Consider the following 20,343-nt stretch of genomic DNA (forward strand, 5'->3'; position numbering starts at 1 on the left):
ATTGCATTTGCGAGCACTTATTGTGTTTTTCGACTCTCACTCGTGAGGCTATGTTTGCGCAGCGCGAGAAAAGACAGGATCGTCCTCGTCGGATTTTATAGAATTCCCTATGACGATTCTATTTCTCTCGTTTTTTTCCACTCGATTATTTTAAATTACAGAGATTATTATAGAGAGACCGTTATTTAGTTTTTCATTATTTTATTATTATTTTCATATTTTATCTTCATGACAAGTAGTTAAAAACAAATATAATTCGTTTATCACTTTTAATCCACCAAAGTGAATTTCTAACATAAAAATGTATATATTAATAAATTTATTATAATTTTATATAAAAATATATTTAGGAAAATGATAACTAAAATTTTCTAAAAGAGAATATAAAAATGAGTATACGATATTAGTACAAGAGCATATTCATAAGAGAAATGGGAATATAATAACTTTGATTATGTAAATCTTTTTTGATCTGAAATTTTTTTAAATAATGCAGAATATTAAAAATTCTTTAATCGAGAAAAAATATTCTCGAGAAATATTTGCTATTTTTTTTTCAAAGCTGCAGTATTGAAATAGACGGAATGCTAAAAGGAATTAAATTATATATTGGCTCTTTTAAAATAAGTTCTTTTATTTATGAGTTTCGCGCGCAGAATAATATTTTAATAGTATAAATGCTGCATTTTCATCGTTTCCAGGAAATGGGTTAAAATCCCGGCAAAACGGAAGTCACGAGATTCGCGCCGATGCGTTCGTCGGTAGGACGAAAATTTCGATACGCACGCATGAGGCTACAAATATACAGCACTTTAAGAGTGGTATCCGCGGATATCGTCTGCGCGCATTTTCGGAAGTTAAACGACGCGTGGAATTATGGCATGGAATGCGATATTCAGGGCAGCCTCATTAACGCATTACTGCAATTAGATGTCTATTACAGATCAGAGCGATCAGCGCCCATGCTCTTGCATAACACGTACACATGCACGGTTATGTGGTTGTTGTGTACGCGATCGATGACTTCGTGAAGGGAAATATTTCGCGGCATGCGTCCGTTGGTATGCACGAATATGCGTCAATATGGGCGCGATATACGTCGGTATGTGCGGGCATAATATGTCGACAAATGCTTGCGAATATATACGTCGACAAGAGAGGGAAAGAGAGCAGTGTGACAAGCGCGACGAAACGGTTGTCGGGGCCCTTTGAGAGTATTTTTATGGTCAAGCTTTGTGCGAAGGGCGAGAAATGGACGTGAATTTATTATGTATTCCGGGACACGTATCTCTCGAGAGTACTAAACCGATGCGCGTGATGTTAAGCGGATCGAATGGTTTAAGAATTCAACGGATTTATAATGTTGACTAAATCTGGTTTGGGTATACATTTTTGTGACTTAATAATTATTAATAATTATTATGTATAATCGAGGCTGGATTTTTGATGTGTATATTGGATTTATTGAAATATTTTATTATTTAAAAGAGAAATAATAGAGAGACATTCTCTCTTTAAGCTTGTGTATAAATAAAATGGAATGGAATTTTTTATATTTGATAGCAGGAAATATGAAAAAAGAAAAAAATTTAAGGGACAATAATAAATATAATCAATTTCTGTTATTACAAATGTTATTTATTGAAATATTTTGTTTACTTAAAAATGATAGAGAGACATTCCCTCTCTAAGTTTGTGTATGAATAAACTGAAACTTTTATATTCGATGGCAAGAAATATTAAAAAGAAAAAAATTTCGGTAACAATAATAAATGTAATTAATTTTTGTAATTACGACTGTAATTTGTCGTCAATATTTATGTTATTGTATTAAAATAATAATCATGTTACAAGTACAAAAAAAATAAGTTTTTCACTGCAAAAATAATGTACATTCTACTCTATGCATTTTTAATGACGATCTTGCTTTCTAAAGACACGTTGTATAACGACGATCTTCATTTTGCTAACTTAAGAATTCTACTAACTTTAGGTTTCTACTAACTTAAGGCAGGTAAAAGCTCGGCTCAACTACTCGAGTTTCGTTCTTGCCATGTATTTTTAAGACTATAACACATGGCGAAACATTGCAACTTTTATGCATTATACATACATCTTCTTGGTACTGCGTATTAAAATGGAAATTTAGTGCAACGATATTTTTTCCATGAAAATATAATTCAAGAGTGTAACAAATGTTGTCGATGTAAATAAAATGATTTTGGCATAACTCTCTGAAGACGAATAATGTGAAATTGGCGCAAAATCGCAATTAGTTATATCGCACAATTTTTTTATGGATGCATTAAAAATTCATATTTTTCATTTTTCGATGAAAAATTCCCGCAACCAATATTAATAAATAATTTGATACCAATACAAAAATATTTATTATTTTTTGCATAAATATAAAAAAACATCATAGCAGTATGTTTAAATATAATGGTATCCTTTTATAAGATTATTGCGCGTTGTTCCAGGATTATAATGATCATTTTTCCAATTTATCTATGCAAAGCACAAATATTGCGTAAACATTTGATATCGTGGCATATATTAACGAACGGTATTAACTATTATCTGCCATCAGTTATAATATATACACAACTCGATGCTTTAAACGAGCAAATTGTTTGCGCACTTTGTAATGAAGTTTGCTCGCGAAATAGCCTCGCAAATTTTCCATCAGTATCGTTTTTGAGAATGTTGGAAACGAAATGATACTTTTAGGTATTACGATGGGACAATCGTGCTGGCAGGTTGACAGTGAATAAATCGACGTCGAAATGTTTTCGATATGTAACGGAGAACACGAAACATTTTAAGCGAGAGGGAGAAGAAGGGGGTGGTTACATTTTGGCGCGAGCATGCGTTTTGACGAATTTATATGGCAATCAATTAAATTGATGTCTCGCATCTTGTGTAATCTCGTAACACATGCCATGATAGAGCCTTTAATTCATTGCAGAATATCAAGAGATATCGGTAGCTTTAGATATCGGTCGATTTACAGAGAAAGAAACAAAAAAAAAAGAACGATTTTTAGTGGTTCTATTAGATATGTGAATTTTTTTGAAGTGCAATTTGATGTAAACGTCGATAAAAATTTATTTTATGTCTCACACACACATACACACACACGTGATATTTTCCGATATACGCGTTCTCAAACGTGTTTTACTTTTAATAAAAAATAGATTTTTATTACATATATCATCTGTTCCTGAACAATTCGTGTAATAGGAAAAACAAAACGAATTTCTTCTTTTTTTCTTATATGAATACACAATAATTATCTAATTCTCAAAAAATAATATTATAAGACACTTTAAAATATAATTATTATCTGGTTGTAATTTTATTATATAAATCGGTGAAAATATTACCCTCGTTTTATCGTTATCGTCATTATCAACATTATCGTCATAGTCGATTAAAATGTTACCCTCGTTTTACCATTAATTAGCAAGATTACGAAACATTGCATTCTACGTCGCCGGAATAGGGGGGATCAAAATTGTTTGCAGTAGGAAATATTTGTCGCGCGATGGAGGATATTTTTCTCCATAATTCTCCGGTCGCATTAAGGCTTCGCATCGCGTTTAAATGGCGTGTCGGGACAAGTGTGATCGTGACAAGCGTGATCGCGACTAGGCCGTTGATGCTTGACATCGATCTACGACAGCTGCCGGCCGTAAAAACGAAAGAGATAGTCCCGAAAGAAGCGAGGAGAAGAAGTTTTCGGCGTTTTCTTTCGCTCGGCGAGCGATCGTTAAGCTTCGCGGCGTTAATGCCAGGAAAGGAAAGGAAAACTGCATTCCCACGCCGCGCCGCGCTTAATTTGCACCGTTTACCTCTCTCGGGCTGCTCCTTTTTTTTTCGTCGTCTTGCACGAACGCCTTCTGCTTCATTCCCTCTCCCTTTCTCTTTCCCTCTCTAACCCTCTCACCCTCTCGTTTCCTTTCTTTATGGCGACTCGCTCGTGAACTTAGGCACCGGGAGAACTTAATCCTCCTCGCCCTTTCCGCATCACGCGGCTTCTTCTCCCCGCCGGCGCTCTTTCTCTCCTGGATTTATTCCAGGTAAACTTGTTAGCCGATAAATATTTCCTTGTCCCAAATTATCCCGCGTCGCAACCACGGCGTCGCATAATGCAGAATGCCGCGTTAATAGCCGTACCGTCTTTTCTTATATCTTAATCGAATCTAGATGCATTTTAGCCGCTCGACTTTCTTCGGGTAAATCTTGCATTTCAAAAGCGAGTGTCTAAATAGAACAGATTTTTATTTAACAACAATGTTTATTTAAATTTTTATGCCAAACACGAATGAAATATTTTGGAGCGCGTGTCGAATATATTACGAATTCCCTGTTTTCTTGGGATATCTATAACGCACATCGATAAGATATTGGAAAATTTACGATAAATTTAGCTTTGAAAAATTATTCATAATTGAGATTAAGATTTGGTGTGTTGTGTCTTTTATGAAGATAAAAAGAGAAAAATAGCAAGAAAGAAAATAATCCATTCCCACAGTTGTTTTACTGAAAATGATTCCATACTTCAAACTGCTTTATTATATTACAATTTTAATAAATTTACGGTTGCAAAAGAAATTATTAATGGGTTTTGCCATGTTATAATCACCAAAAGGGACGATGCGTTGGAGAAGATTTGTTGCAACTAATATATTATATTGTAATCCTCTTAAGAGAAACTTGTATTAATTATGGTTAACAAGATATTCATGATTAAATATGTAATTTATTATGGGAAATTGTAAGTTAAAAGATGCATCAAATACTTTTCAATATGTTTACCCAATTTTACGGATTTTTCAAGTTGCTGAAGACGAATCCAATATTAAAATTGATAAATTTAATTTGATGAAATTAATAGCAAACTAGTAGTAAATATTAAAGTTTAAAAAGACTCAGATTTTTTTTATTAACTTCTTTAATTTAAATGTCAATTTCGATATCATATTTTTATTTAGCAATCTAGAAAATCCTTAAATGCGAAAAATATTTGGTTGATCCTGAATGACTTAATTTATAATTTCTCTGTAATAGATTTCATATTAAATCATAAATATTTTCTTAGTTAAAATCAACTTCTTTTTAAGGATTGAAAATCTCACAATAATAAATGTGACTGCAATTTTTCCAATATGTTATGTACGTTATATAGCTATAACTTGATAAAAAATACATTAAAACAATTTTCTTTTTAATTTTAATGACAAATTTTCCAAAATTGTAATATAATAGAAGGGTTAAAATTATATTCAGCGTAAAAAAAATCACAGAAAATGATCTTTTTTGTTCAGAAAAATTATTCTTTGTTAAATTGCGTTATTTAAAATTAGAGAAAATCTCTTAGAAAAAATGCGGAATAATTACTAAAAGGAATATGCAACTCGTGCATTAATAAATCGCACCGTACGATAAATTGAGATGTCTTCTCTCGTGTTACCTCGACGTTCGACCTTACCATCGAATGTGAAAGATCGCGTCAACGATCGACGCGCCTAAGACGTTAAATCAAACGGGAAAACGAAAATGGAAATTAACTTTTACGACATGCACATTGCGCGGTCGATTTATTAGCTGTAAAGTGCGCATCTCGCGGTGAAGACGCACCGCGATGTATTCATCTGAAACCAACTGCAGAACTATTTAACGGATATGTACTTCGACGTCGTCTTGATTACCACACGGAGTACAACACGTAACATAAGTTGCTTCCGATGCTTTCGTGTGACATGTTCAGAGAGAGATTTCAATTATCGGCGCGCAAAATTCGCAGGAAAGCTCCGATAAACTAGTTTTGCATTGGAAGCCAACTTATGTCGCGAAGTTAACTATTTATGATAACGATTTATTCACGTGAATTTAATAGCGTCTCGACCTGTTCATAATATGTATTGAGGGATATAAATTGAAATTCCAGAATACGATTATATAACATTTCATTCTCTTTATAAGATACAGAAGTTCGAAAACTTAATAATGATGTCGAGAAATGGAGACTTCGTATATTTTACATATAAAACGATTTAATATATAAAAATATTATATTAAAACATATTTAACATATTTTTGATACGATTTAACATTATATAAGTCACAGGGCATAAGTAAAAATTTACAAACTATCATGATGAGAGAGATGGTGACAGAGATGTAAATGTTTTTGTTAAATTGTATATTTCTTTGACGAAAGGGGCAAGTATCTTTAAAATATCGAGTAGAAAGCGGCCAAAAGGCATTTCTATAGAGCTGTTAAACGTCCATCCGCATATTCAACATGTGTGTTCATTGCGCGGTCATAAATTATCGGGGTAATTCCTGAATAATCGCTTATTTCACGCGGCCATTTTCATAGCATGAGAAGCGTGCTGCGGCGCACTTAATTTACATAATTCACTTACAGCTTGCGAAACATGAACCTCGACTGTAATTACGTCAATAGAGGACGAACGTGATTTCAACATTTTTTTCTTTGTGTATTCTTTCCTTTTTTTCCCTAGATTAGTACTATTATTCTCCGTCATCAGTCGAATATGAATATCTTACACGCTATCAAAAAATTAAATTTCATTAATTATTAATCAAGAAATATAAATGGAAAATAAAAAAATATAAACAATAATTTTTATAAAATTTAACGTATGCAATTTTGATCGCATCGTCACGTAAACAAATTTATTTAATAATTTAAAGTGCGACATTGAGAGTAGATTGTTATCGAAATTTTTATTAATTAATACAAAATAATTTGTTTTTCGTGATTGAAATTTACGCTATTAATAGATGTCGATTATATTATTATATCTCATTTTTTTAATATTCTTGCACGATAAAAAATACAATGATAACTGTCGCCAATTATCGAACAATCTGTCAGTACGTTTAAAGTACGGGAATTTCGTGATATTCGGGGCAAATCCACGGATGGCACGGATTTGTCGCTCAGATAGTGCAATTTCACTCGTTGCCGAGTGTCAACTTAGCTCTCGTCTCCTTAATGCTGCTGGGTCAAGGCGATTCGCAATTAAGACCGCGAAAACTTTCGACTCGCGGAAAAACGGAGAGAAAATGACCGAACCGTCCCCTTCCGATACGAATAGAAACGGAGAGACTTTCCACCTGTTTACGTTTTCAAAATATTTGACATTTGAATCGTACGCGCGATCGTTGATTCCTTTCGAGTGATTCTCAAAAGTTCATGACAAAAGGGTTGAAGCGGAAGGGAGAAAGAAAAGGGTGGAGGCTCGTTTCCCGGCGTGTCGGAAGTTCGCGACGTTGACGAGACGCCGTTGCGGAAAAACACATAAAAAGGAGTCGCCGAAAAATTGGCGACGGCCGAAAAGGAGGAGGAGCGATAGGATAAAACTGGAAGAAACTGGATGACAGATAACAAAGTTCGTTCTCCTTTTTGCGTCGTCTTTCTCTGGCCACGAATCATCGCGTTTATTAAATCCTAAAGAGAAAATAAGCTTATGGTACTGCGGTATAAAAATAAGGATGCTACTTCTTCCCTGTGAGATCAATGACAAATGTAGCATACATCCGATCTTTCAAATTACACGTAAAAATATGAAATACTAAAGTAAAAATATGAAGGAATCATTTATGATGAAGAAGAAAATTGTTGTATGGTTTTATAGCTAACTAGAAGAAAATAGAGTACGAATATAGAGGTGATTGCCAAAGCTGCGGTTGCCAAGAAAGTGTCGCGCAAAGTTATTCGAAAGAAAACTTCATCGAGAAGATACTCTACAAAGAATTTAACGAAATTATAGAGAATAATGTAAATCTTTTTCTCTCTCTCTCTCTCCTCCTTTTTTTTGCGCATATTTTTAATTTTATTTTAATCATCAAATATATTTTCAAGTAAAAAATCAATAGAGAATTTGACAAAATTAAATCTGCGAAATTAAATCTGTTTAAATATGTGATAATATAAAAGAGATAATTTGAAGCATATTAAACGTGTGTAATTTGCGGCAATATTTCTCCGTGGATTAATTTGGTTGTATTTGAATTCGTATCCTTACTAAATCACAGTTCGATCATTAAATGGGTTTCAAACAATATGCTATATTCGAATGCGGATTATCGTGGAAAAGTCCGATAATATTTAACACTTTATTCATTATTCGTGAAACAGCACAGTGCTTTGGCGGTCGGTAGACCTTGCCTATAAGCCATGTTAAAGCAACTTTGAATCGAGTTTCGGAAGAGCGGACTCGTCGATTCAACGTGCCTTTTCATCTCGCGAAAAGTTTTCATCTCGCTGCTGCTTAATGGCGCCCTTTGACATTCGTCGACGCTTCTGGATTATCGGTCATTTTTAAGCACCTACATAATTCAGTGTCAGCATTTGTTGATGGAGATCAAATAATACGTGAAACTCTTTACGTAAATTAGAGAAAAAATTTCCCAGAATAGCGAAATTTCGACAATCATCGATCGTAAAAAATGTTCATACAAAACGAAATTGTTTCTATTTAAGTAAACTGTTTAGTTAATTTTTGAGAAACAAAATCCTTGGTAAAAATTTTAAAATAATAATTTTCATTGCATGAAATATCCAATAATAATTATTTATTACAAAAATAATTATTATAAAAATGATAACTATTTTAATTGAGAAATCTAATTTTTTTTAAATTTTCGAATTAAGATCGAGGTAAATTTCATATTTTATATTTTAAAACTTTTTTTTGCAAATTTTACAAAATTGAAATTAGAAGTGATGAAGATTTTTTTCCATTTTTTCCTACTGCCATTAACATTAAGCTAAAGTATATCACTCATAAGAGTTGCTTATCAAATTTACATTTCGTGTGAATTAATTTTTTATAAAAAATATTTCGAGTTGCTTGCTACGAATTACTTAACAGATTTTAATTAAAAAAAAGAAAAAATAAAAAAGTTGACATTTTACAATGTTCGTATGAAATTTCGTTGTTCCATAATTTTATGGTTTTGAAATCTCTTTTCTCCGTAATTTCAGTTACAGAAATACCATTACTTATTCTACATCTATATCTGGCATTATGCTCATGTCAGTGAAATTTATTGTTTTAAGTTTAAAATACAAAACAATTATTTATAAAGGGAAAAATTGTATTTTTTCTGGTATTTTAAAAATCAGTTTACTATATATATATATATATATATATATATATATATATATATATATGAAACTAAATAGATATAATTGATGATAAAAATAGTGATAAAATATTATTTTTATTATATTATTAAAAATTAACGATTTTTTTTTTGCAATTGTAGTATGACCAAGAAATCAATGTCATGCAAGATTGTTATTGTTACACGCCTTACTAGATAAATAATTATCGCGGTTTTCCATTGTATCACTGTAATTTGTAAGCGTTGGCGGTATCAAGTCAGCAGAATTTCCAAGATTATTCCGTGGGTAAGCATACTCGCGCGCTTCGGCAACATTTCGAATGTGTTTTCCGACTGCATGCCGGTGGTATCAGAACCATCTACCCTAGCGTGTCGCGCAAATGAATTATTTTACGTCTCAAGATACCTGCCGGTATTTCGAAAGCGACTACGAGGAGGCGAGAAGGGAATGCAGCGGTCGTACAATTATTCGAGGTTAAAGGACGACGCTGATATATTGGGGCGAGGTCTCCTGAGGAAACTGTCATCCATAGCGAGGCAACAGAGAGAGACAGATAGATAGATAGATAGAGAGAGAGAGAGAGAGAGAGAGAGAGAGAGAAAGGGGGGAGGGGAGGGAGAAAGAGATATGGAACCCTTGTGTCTTCGAGCTCCTCGCTCGAGTTGCCTCATCGACCTCACCGACCGACAATCGGTGCTGTTTGAGTAATTGGATGCGATGTCTTGCTTTTATATTTTTTTCTTCTTTTTTTTGCGTAGTTTCGAATAATCGTGTCGCGATGCAGAACAATTTTCGAGGCAAATTACCTTGGCGAGGGAAAAGAAAAATTATGTGCAATAAAATGACGAAATTACTATTTTATCCGTTTGTCGCAGATTGTTATTGGATTGCGATGCCGGTTGTCCACAACTTGTGAATTAGATTGACCCGAGAGCGGAAGCTAGGACAAATTGTTTTAATTAAACAATTGTATGGAATAATTTTCTACTACCTCGTCTGTGTAGAATGGAATCATCACTAGAAAATTATGCATGTCAAAGAAAAGTGGGAGGAAAGTTCTTTAGTAATTAAAATCGAATTGTGACAAGTGTAATTGTTACGTAAACTAATTTCTGAATTCAATTATAATGCAGAGGAACATTTAACATTTAGATTCACATTTTCTCAGTTGGATATAACTGATACTTCAGTTAGACGCAGATGTGTATTTCTTCTTTCATTTTTTTATTCCTCTAGAAACGCTAAGGATAATTTTTATAATCCCTTCTTTTTTTAAATTGCATAATTTTATTACGCTACATTTATCGAACGCTAATTATTTTTGTCCTTTTTGAATTTTCTGTCAATTTCATATTTTACGCGAATCTTTTTCTACTACATCTTATTGATATCTTTATAATACAATTTTATTTTTCTGTTTATATTCTATCATAAATTAAGGATTAAAGAAAGATTTACTACACGTCATGCTCTAAAGGTGTAACAACAGCGATAACACTTACCTTTATAAATTGCACTTTGACAGCCGTATGATAACAACGAATAACGCATGACAAGATTCGACTATTAATGTTTACAATAGTGTTGGGGCGATCATATGGGGCGATCATAAATCTCAACGACTATATCTCGTCGATAGAGAAAGACTTTCCGTAAAAACTTTCGGTTAGCGTATTTGCGCGAGAGAATTATGGCTCCGAGGGATAGGAGAGGCAATCAGCTGATAAGAGAAGAGGGAGTTAAAAGATAATGGAACGCCGCATGCTTGCGTATAATTGAATTATGTATTATTATAGACTGTCGAACTTAAAGTACAATAAAACTTGAATGTGCAAACTTTACGGAGGACGAGATACAATTTTTTTTTAATCTTCCAATCTCTCGAAAGACTCGAAATATATATCGCGCGTGTTTCGTTGAGCTCGAAATGTATGAGAAAAAAATTAAATGGAATAATTTACTCACCAACTGCCACACACCTGCCGCATGCATATTTGCCATCTCATCGATATATCAATCTCTATTTGTTTGAAAATTCCACGAAGAAGATTCACTTGCCCATACGAATAATAAATATTGCGAAAACGAGCTCGATTACGATTGCACGCGCGCGTACAAATTTTTTAAACGATATATGGGCTCGATATTTCACTTTCGATATTTACTTTTGTGTGTATTCACTTTCAACATGGAAAGAATGGAAAAATACATTCGGCAATTTCCGGATTATCGCGAGAAAATCGCTGGCGCAATATTTTTATTTCCGATATACTGATGTGACTTGTCCTGCCTCGTCGATTGATGAATAATACTAATTATTAATGTGATATTAATACAAATCGTACATTATATAAACATCCGATATTTTATTCCACGCTTATTTCGCTTTCGACAGTAGAAAAAAGACATAAAATACATTATGTGTGTATCGTTCGTGTAATCTACTTGAGGCAAGGAGATGCGCAATATAAACATTCTTCGAAGGACACGCGAAGTATATTACTGGAGAAAAACATTCCAAAACATATGAGGGAGGGGGACGCGAGCTCGCGTTGTGTAAATACCGTCTGTCATTATTAGATCAGTCTATCACCGCGCGTTCTCTCGAGATGTACTTGTTTAAAGAAAACTAATCGCGCGTACGTATAATTACGTTAAATTACGATATCACTTATAACACACGATAATACACGATAATACACGATATCACTTTGTTAATCAAGGGATATTGAAACTGACGTGTCGCCGCGTTATCGAATATAGAGACTAAGAAATACTTGGCAGGCTTGTGAGTGACTCGTATTCCTGATGAGTCGACGTGTCATTTCTTTCTAGATTTTTTTCCCGCGCGTTTTCTAATCGCACGATATTAATTGTTTTCGAAGAATACACGCGAGAGACGGGAGTGTCGAATTAAAATTTTATTAAAATTTCATCGAATTAAATTTATTAAAATAGAATATCTCTCTTGAATATTACGTCAGTTATAATTATGATTGTAATTTAATAGAATTAATATTGTATGTGGAACGCGATTGTGTTTACGTGCTTCGTCGAGATTTTGTGAGGCGATGACGTGTCGATTAGTGCGTCGTGTTCCAGCTAGTCTGGTGGGGGGGCGGGACGGGAGACGCAGTCGTCGCGAATATTTCGAAAGTGTCGGACACGCAAAATATATCGGGAGACGATCGTGTGTATAAATATATAATGATCGTTGTGATTCCTCGCGAACGTTATAGCGATCGAACATTTAATCGGTGCGTGAATCGAGATTGATGGATTCGCGTCGTTTTCTTTCTCGACGAACATCTCGATGACGTGTACGTTTCTTTTTCGCTAGTCGTTGACCGCCGTTACCCGTAAGTGAATTTTGAGAGGTCCTGATTATATTAACGGTATTTCGTGATCGATATTTAATTGGTGAATCACGAATGAAACATCAACTGTTAATCTTCGAAGGTTATGGCGTCGTAAAAATCCTCGCACGTCTGCGCGTCTGCTAATCGTCGTGTGGCAATTGTGTATACGCGAATTTTACGAATGTCGCGAAAAAATATCGGACGAATGTTGTACGTTGCAATTGCATCGTCTTTTAACATGCACGAGCTGGGAGCAAATATGGTGGTACAACGTACTAAATGGAATCGTCGATTTTTTGTCGGGAATACAAGTGTCGGACGAATATAGTTGCGCGAGTACAAGTTGTGTATGTGTATGTGTTGTAAAGATCGATATTCGATCGAATGTGCGCGAAACAAATGACGATAAAGGAAATGAAAATATTTAATGCGATTATTGTCAATAATGTGGATGATTGATACTTTTAATCGACTGGACTTTAGTGACATGGATCATCGATATTCATCGAATGTGTGATATATCATCGATCATCGAACAAAAAGATGAATGAATCGGAGGAAGGGAAACAGCGAAACAATAACTGAGTGAGTCTATAATTATAGTAATTAATTAAATCTTATATTATTAATTTTCGTATATACGATGAATCGATACGATTGAGGGGAATAAATTTCCTTTATGTGAATATAGGAAAATATTTATCAATAATATAATAAAATAATTACATATTAATTAAACATATATATATATATATATATAATATAATATAATAAATATTATATTGTATTATATTGTAAATTACATAATAATTAAATATTTATTATATAAAATAATTTCTTCAAAAATATACATCTCTCGAAAATGAGATTAATTGATATGTATTCTGTTACAATCTTTTACATTATGATATGATATTCAATATTTATATACATAAAAATAATTAATACATTGGAATGATTAATCAATTCATCGTATATCAATATATTAAATTTTATACAATGCAGAAAATTTACTTTGACATCTAATAAAATTGAAAAAGTAGAATTATTACTATTATATATAGATTATATGTTGACGTAAGTGATTCACGATCGGATTCAATTAATAGTGACGTTACAAATAATAGCCACCAACATTCGAGGAGTAAAACGTTTGAGAGCATTACAATTATAAAAATAATTTTAGATAATTTTTTTTAAATAACTTTTTTTAATTTATTAGATTTTTTAGCAATTTTTTGAAAGGTAGAAACACGCAGGCATTTTTTCACCTTTATTAATAATCGAGCGTTGCAATTAATATTATTATACAAGCATTAGATTATTATAATTTTATCATCGGTTTACATTTGCGGTTTTATATTTCGGAGTTATTAAAATTTACTAATTAAATCGAAGACAAATATAATCACTATTTGAGATATATTTCGCGTTTAGAATTTCCTATATATTTTATAAATGTCCGAACAAATGGAATTACGTTTACGGGAGATCTTGCGCGATTTATACGCAGCGATCGAAAGTCATCCATTAAATTTGCATTTCCTCCATTACACGTCGCTTCTGAGAGAAAAACGCTTGTTCTCGCAGAAATTCTTTGTAACGTTGCACATCACCGATCATTATTCACATGATTCCGAGGATATTCGCGGGATGGCGATCGAGCGCATGTAAAATAATTCAGAAATAACCGTTGAAGTCCGGGGAGGGACACGGGATGGCCATTAAAACGAAAATATCGAGTGTTCCCTCGGGTATTTCACGAAGAGTCGCGCACTTTTTACACGAAACAACAAATGACTAATGACATTACGGGTATTACGATAAGCACCGGAAACAGGAAAAACTAGATGGTGATTCTCTCCGGAACAAGTTCTGGAGTATTTTCTAACATTGTGTGCCTCGGAATGTTCGGGAATAATTTATTTCATGAATACTGTGGAGCGTGTTTCCTTAATGCATTATTCAAGAATTTATTAAACCAGAATTTTATAATTAATGCAAGTAAAATGTTGCACATTTGATAATATGCACAATTTTCATAGACAAGACAATTTTCTTGTTAAATGTTAATTTAAAATAAAATGTGTATATAAATTATATATAATTATATATGGTTCTCTGTTGTACTAAAGAGGTTAAAATGATATATTTTGTAGAATTAATTAAATTTTAAATAACATTACGCATAAATTATTTGCGCGAAATTTCATGAATTTTTCCGTTTCTAAATTATTAAAAGATACGATTATTTTAAAACATTTAAATTACTTAGAATGATATTTTTAATATTTAGGAATCGTGAAAATGTTAATCAAAACTAAGCAAAATTTAATTTTAGAGGCTAAATATATCTTGTCCTTTAATTATTATATAAATATAAAATAATTTCTCGTGATGTTAGGAAATGTTTATTATTCTTTACTTATTGTTCTTGTTGTCTTTGCAAGTTTGCTAATTTCTCCAAGCAAAAATAAACGTTCTATGAACGTGGGTGTTAAGTAGTTTAAGTTTTCTCGTGTATTGTGTGCGTGTCATATAATGAACGCGCGCGCGGTTGGCGATATAATTATGAACAACATGAGAGTAAATGTTCTTAGAGATAAATTATCGTCAATTGTGTTGTTATTATGGAAATTGCTTTGCATATCAGAATAATTTATCTGAATTTCATCAGCCACGTAAGGAACAAGGATGCAATCAATAGGATGCATGAAAAATAGGATTTATCGTTGATTCTTTATATAATTATGATTCTTTTCATATTTATTAAAATCCCGTATTAATTATAAAATTAATTATAAACTGATTGGAAATTTAATGTAATGGGACAAATATCATTTTACAAATATAACATTTTTGTCGTATAATTTGGAATTAGAAATAATTATTAAGTATTAAAATAAAGAATTATTCAATTAAATAATTATAGAGTCACAAAATACCAGTTGAAATGTTAGTCTGTTTATAAATTTTACTAAACGATATAGCTTTCGGCTAAAATGAGCGGTGTTTCATTTAAAAATTTCACATTGTTATGTAACTATGGAGCAAGCCTTGGGGCAAGCGTTTGCAAATGCAATATTTCAATGTTTAAAAACCTGTTTTACAAAGGTACGGAGTCTAATGAAGTGGTCTATATGTTGGATGAGGAACGAGAATGTGCGATTCGTACATTTGTTTCTATATAGAATAAAAATACTCTTTTTCGTAAGTCATAGTTTCTCGCCTTTACTTGCCTTGATGCTCTAGTTAACATCAAACTTTTAACCCTGGCGTTTGACATTTTCAAGCAAGAGTAGTTGTCCATTCGATGCTACACTCGGTTATTGTTTATTATAATTGTACAATTAGAAATGTAAACACGCGTGCGGATAAAATTGATGCTTTATCTTACGATTGTGTAAGGAAATTCTACAATTTTTCGATGAATTTTCGGAGAAATTTTCATCGCTTATCTGATTTTCAGAAACTATAAAAATATAAAAAAGAAAAAATAAAATTGAAGGAAGAAAGAAAATTATATCATACAGGAATTTATGAATTTTTCAATACAATTATATGATATGCTTATTGTTAAATTCATAGACATGTGATTTTCTTCCTGTATTCGATGGATCTTGTTACACGGTTTAAAGTCTCGCAAAAATCCTGATTGAGTTCTCTCTTCCTCTCTGTTTCTGTCCTTCTGCCGATAGTCATTGAGAAAAGTCCGGGGATAATTCCGACTCGTCCGAGGAACATCTGGCTCACGTTCATTACGAAGTTTCGTACACTATGATCGTCGACGTTTTTGCGGTTCTGCTGTAGATCGGTGCGCGAGTCGTCGGTGAAATGGAAGAGAGATTTTGCGGTGAATTTCGAGCGAATTAAATCTCTCTTCCGGTTTTAATCACAGTGCGACGAATCGCGCCAACACACAGTTTCGGAAGCCGATTGTGACCGGGTCAGTTTCATTTTTGCGGGTGAAAATTGTGAATCACGAATAAGCAACATATGCATATTCATCTATATTATGACGATAATTAATTTTTATCGCTAATAATTAATTGTTATCACTAATGAAATAATTTTTATCAACATCGGAAACATCTCATTCACGTTTAAACATATTGTTCATGTTTTTGATTGTATTAAATAAATTTAATTCGTTCCGTAAGAATTATTATGAAAATTATTTCGAAATCTCTGACCTTTGTAATCTTCCGTAACAGATAGAACTAACTTAAATTATATATAATTTACATAATTTAGAGTAAATATATAATTTAAGATAAATATACATAATAGATGATATTACAGATTTTTTTTGGCACTCAGATATTTGTTATAGAGAAAATTATTTTGAATAATTCTCTGCAAAAATCAAGTAAAGATGATGACACGGGAAATAAAAGTTTAACAATTTTAATGCTTCTTTTATAAGGATATAATTACTATGTGATTATAACATTTTATTAATAATTCGTTTCATCTACTTTTCATAGTTTGTAAACAACTTTCAACATGTGACAAGCTAAATATGTTTATGTATGTAGCTTATTTTTTCTCGTTCCGGCGAATAAATATTTCTAAGTATTTTTATTGTAAATTATTATTATTATTTATCAAATGCATGGATGAACTCTACCTCTTCCCCTTAGTAGATTACATGCTAAAAAAGACTCTAACCTAAATCAATCCAACTCGTATAATTTTCTGACATTATTTAAGAACTATATATCCTGAATAATACTTCATTTCACGGAGAAGGGTTGAGTTAGATTAGAGTTTTTTGGAGGTAGGAGTTTAGAGGAAGGGACGGAATCCATGCGTGGAGGTCATAAACAGACTTTCTCAGCAAAAAAGTAACAGATTATTACGGCGTACATAAACTTTGCTGTCAAACTTGAATTTGTTACCTCCTAAATCAATGTTATTTGGTTTTTGCGGTGAGAAAATTACTCAGAATAATCCCCCCTATAACATATTTAAGTGGGGAAAACATCGGTGAGATGCATATTTGCCAGATTTAAACAGATTTAAATTATTAGCAGATAACGGATTAAATTAATTTTTTTCAATATATTTAATATTCTTAATAATTTTATTTAGTTTAATATTTTTCAATATATTTTCCGCAGTTTTGTTGAAATCTCACGCGAAAGACAGAATGCGTTTTCATAATCCGATATATATTTTTATGCAAAGCAAATGTAAAATTCATCGTAGATTAAAATTACATTTCCGTAACACGTTTTAGTTTTCTATTAAAATTCTATTATCTATCTGCAGTCTCTTTAAAATGAATTTTTATGTAAAAAGCTAATTTTCTCAATCCTTTAACAAAAGATATTTATTCTGCTTTCTACGGTTAATACGCGCGCTCTCATTGAATTTCAATGTTTCCCGAGAGTGCACGCCTTCGTTTCACGGAAGGGAGAAACCTCTCCCTTTAGGAACATATTTTTTTCCCGACCAAGTCCGCCTCGTCAAGTCTGCATTAAGGCTTCGCGTCAAAGCGATCGCTCGGTGGAATTACACGAAGTCTGTCGATAGAACCCAGAGACGATCGAACTGCGAAGAAAGAGGCTTTCGACGCGGGGAGAGCGGGGGAAAGCGGAAGAGGGGAAGAAAGACGGAAAGACTGTCGCGCGAAATTCTCCACGGTAATCGGGAAATTTCCATGGGACTTAGAGACGAGTGATTTCAGGGGATAGAAGATGGTGGGAGGAGGTGGACACTTAGCAGCGATCGCATCGAATCTGATCCAACTTTTGAGAATTCGCGCGACGATGATCGGGCAAAGTGCTCTGTAAGTTAGGGAATGGATCGCGTTATTTGTTCGTTCGAAAGCCTGCGGTTTCCTGGCAGAATGAGTTTTCCGCGAGTCGCTTATAAATGATGACTTTCATTGTGACTAGGATGCGATTACACGCCGCGATGATTCGATAAAGAATTCTTTCCTAAAATGAAAGTAATACTACGTATAGTATGGCAAAGAGTAAAATTATATAATTATTTTTATTCAGAAATAGAAAAATTTCAAAATGTTGTTATTCGTATTATATCACATGTGCTTTTAATAAGCTTTATTTATATTTTATTTTATCTGACAATTTTTTATTTCGAAAAAAATATTTCATTATTTCCAATATAATGGAAACGGGGTGGTTGAAAAGAAGAAACAAAAATTTGCCTTGAAGAAATTTTGTCAATGAGATTCAAGATTATTAATAACTTATCCTTATATTATTGCTCTAAATTTGTTATAATAATAATTTTAAACCATTTCTATATTTCTTGAGAGCAAACAATTTTGCGCGAAATTATGACGCCACTTTATTTTTGATACAAAATCCTTTACACGTGTATTCTTTCTACTTTTGGTGAAGATGAAAAAATGCAGAAAGAAAAGCGATAGAACTTGATAAATACAGTGATTAAAAATTTCCCACTATTTCCAATAATTGTTTACCAAGACGTGACAAATTCCGGTTGATTGAGAGCTGCTGGTGCAATGTCTCAGAGCGTTTCCGCTTTTTTCCTCTTTTTTCCGGACTCTCGCCGCATCCTATCGATTCGTTTTGTGTTATTGAATTATCTAATTAGAACTCATCCTTCTCGATAGGCGTCGCGCGGAGTCTTATTAACTCAGTACGGCTTTTACCTATCCACCTACCTATCCCGCGCTGTCAGACCTTGTCGTCTTCGTCTCTCCATTTTCCGTCTAGAGATCGCTTCCTGCATCCGTCGGGTAACTCCGTCGATTTTATTTTCCTTCCTTTTTTTAATACTATTTTTATTATTTGCGTCGCGGCAGATCGTGGGAAATCGCAGCGATTCTCAAGATTCTATCGATTCCGATTTTAGAAAGTGCACGAACGCGCATAGTCTTATACAATCTCGGAATATCACTTTACTCCTTGGAAAACATATGATCCTCGTTGGAAAATTTTCTTTTAAATTATTGTCGAATATTCGCGATCTGCCTTAGCTACGCTAGGATATTTCGTGAAATAAAAAGATATAACGAAAGATAAAATTTCACATATTTTTATCGTATAAATTATATCGATTGAAAGGTACAGTAATAATTAAATAAGTTTTTTGTTCACTTTCTAAAAATTTCCTTTAAAAATTTTATTATAAATTTTATTATACACGATAGGACAATCTGATTTATATGTCTCATGATAATATTTCGATAATGTTACTCGAGATAAAAATCCGTATGTTTATCGATACGATGGGAGAAGTTGTTCAAGATGTCGAGAAGCTAAACTAAAAATGGAGTCGCGATGCGACGCGGCATGTATCCGCGCGAATACTGCTTTTCGGATCTTTCGTACCTTTGGGAAATTGGTTCCGCGCCTCTCTCTTAACTTTTATTCTCTCCATGGGACCGACGACAAGAAAATAGCGCAAACTGAGAACCCTTATTCTTTCTTATCTTACTACACTTGCTCCTATCCTTCCATCCTCTTTTCTTTCTTCCGTCTTTCCTCCTCCTCTCTCCTCTTCTTCCATCTCTTCTTTCCCTTCAGTCTGTTCCTCACGATCTTTCTTTCTCGCGCACGTCACTACTCTCCATCCTTCGGTTTCTTTTCATCTCCATCCGTACGATGCTCACCTCCCCAGTCTTTTACCTTCTCATCGACGGATCTCGCGTAAATCCTCCAGAGTCGGGTTAGGTCTGCTGGCTCGAACGGCTTGAAAAGATTCCCCTGATCCGATCGCGGTAAGTGTTCCCCATCTCCTCCGCCCCTTGCCCGTTACCTTTCCTCCAGCATCTTCCTTTTAGCTTCTTGTGAAATCACTTTGACTCGATCCCGC

At 33.3% G+C, this 20,343-nt stretch overlaps 1 protein-coding gene across 4 annotated transcripts in view; it reads left to right on the top strand.

The window, feature by feature from the left end:
- The window catches only part of LOC105250904 (nephrin), a 227,387-nt gene that overhangs the window by 32,877 nt on the left and 174,167 nt on the right, over window positions 1–20,343 (top strand). The window contains exon 1 of one of the 4 annotated variants that reach the window (XM_025408634.1): window positions 12,212–13,113. The exons of the other annotated variants lie outside the window; for them this stretch is intronic. Within the exon in view, the coding sequence (XP_025264419.1) occupies window position 13,113 (1 nt within the window). The 5' untranslated portion in view covers window positions 12,212–13,112. Of the gene's footprint in view, window positions 1–12,211; window positions 13,114–20,343 lie in introns of those variants that run through there. 4 annotated transcript variants of the gene reach the window in all.

Source organism: Camponotus floridanus, unplaced genomic scaffold, assembly GCF_003227725.1.
Source record: "Camponotus floridanus strain SB8 unplaced genomic scaffold, Cflo_v7.5 scaffold22, whole genome shotgun sequence".
Taxonomy (NCBI): Eukaryota; Metazoa; Arthropoda; class Insecta; order Hymenoptera; family Formicidae; genus Camponotus; species Camponotus floridanus.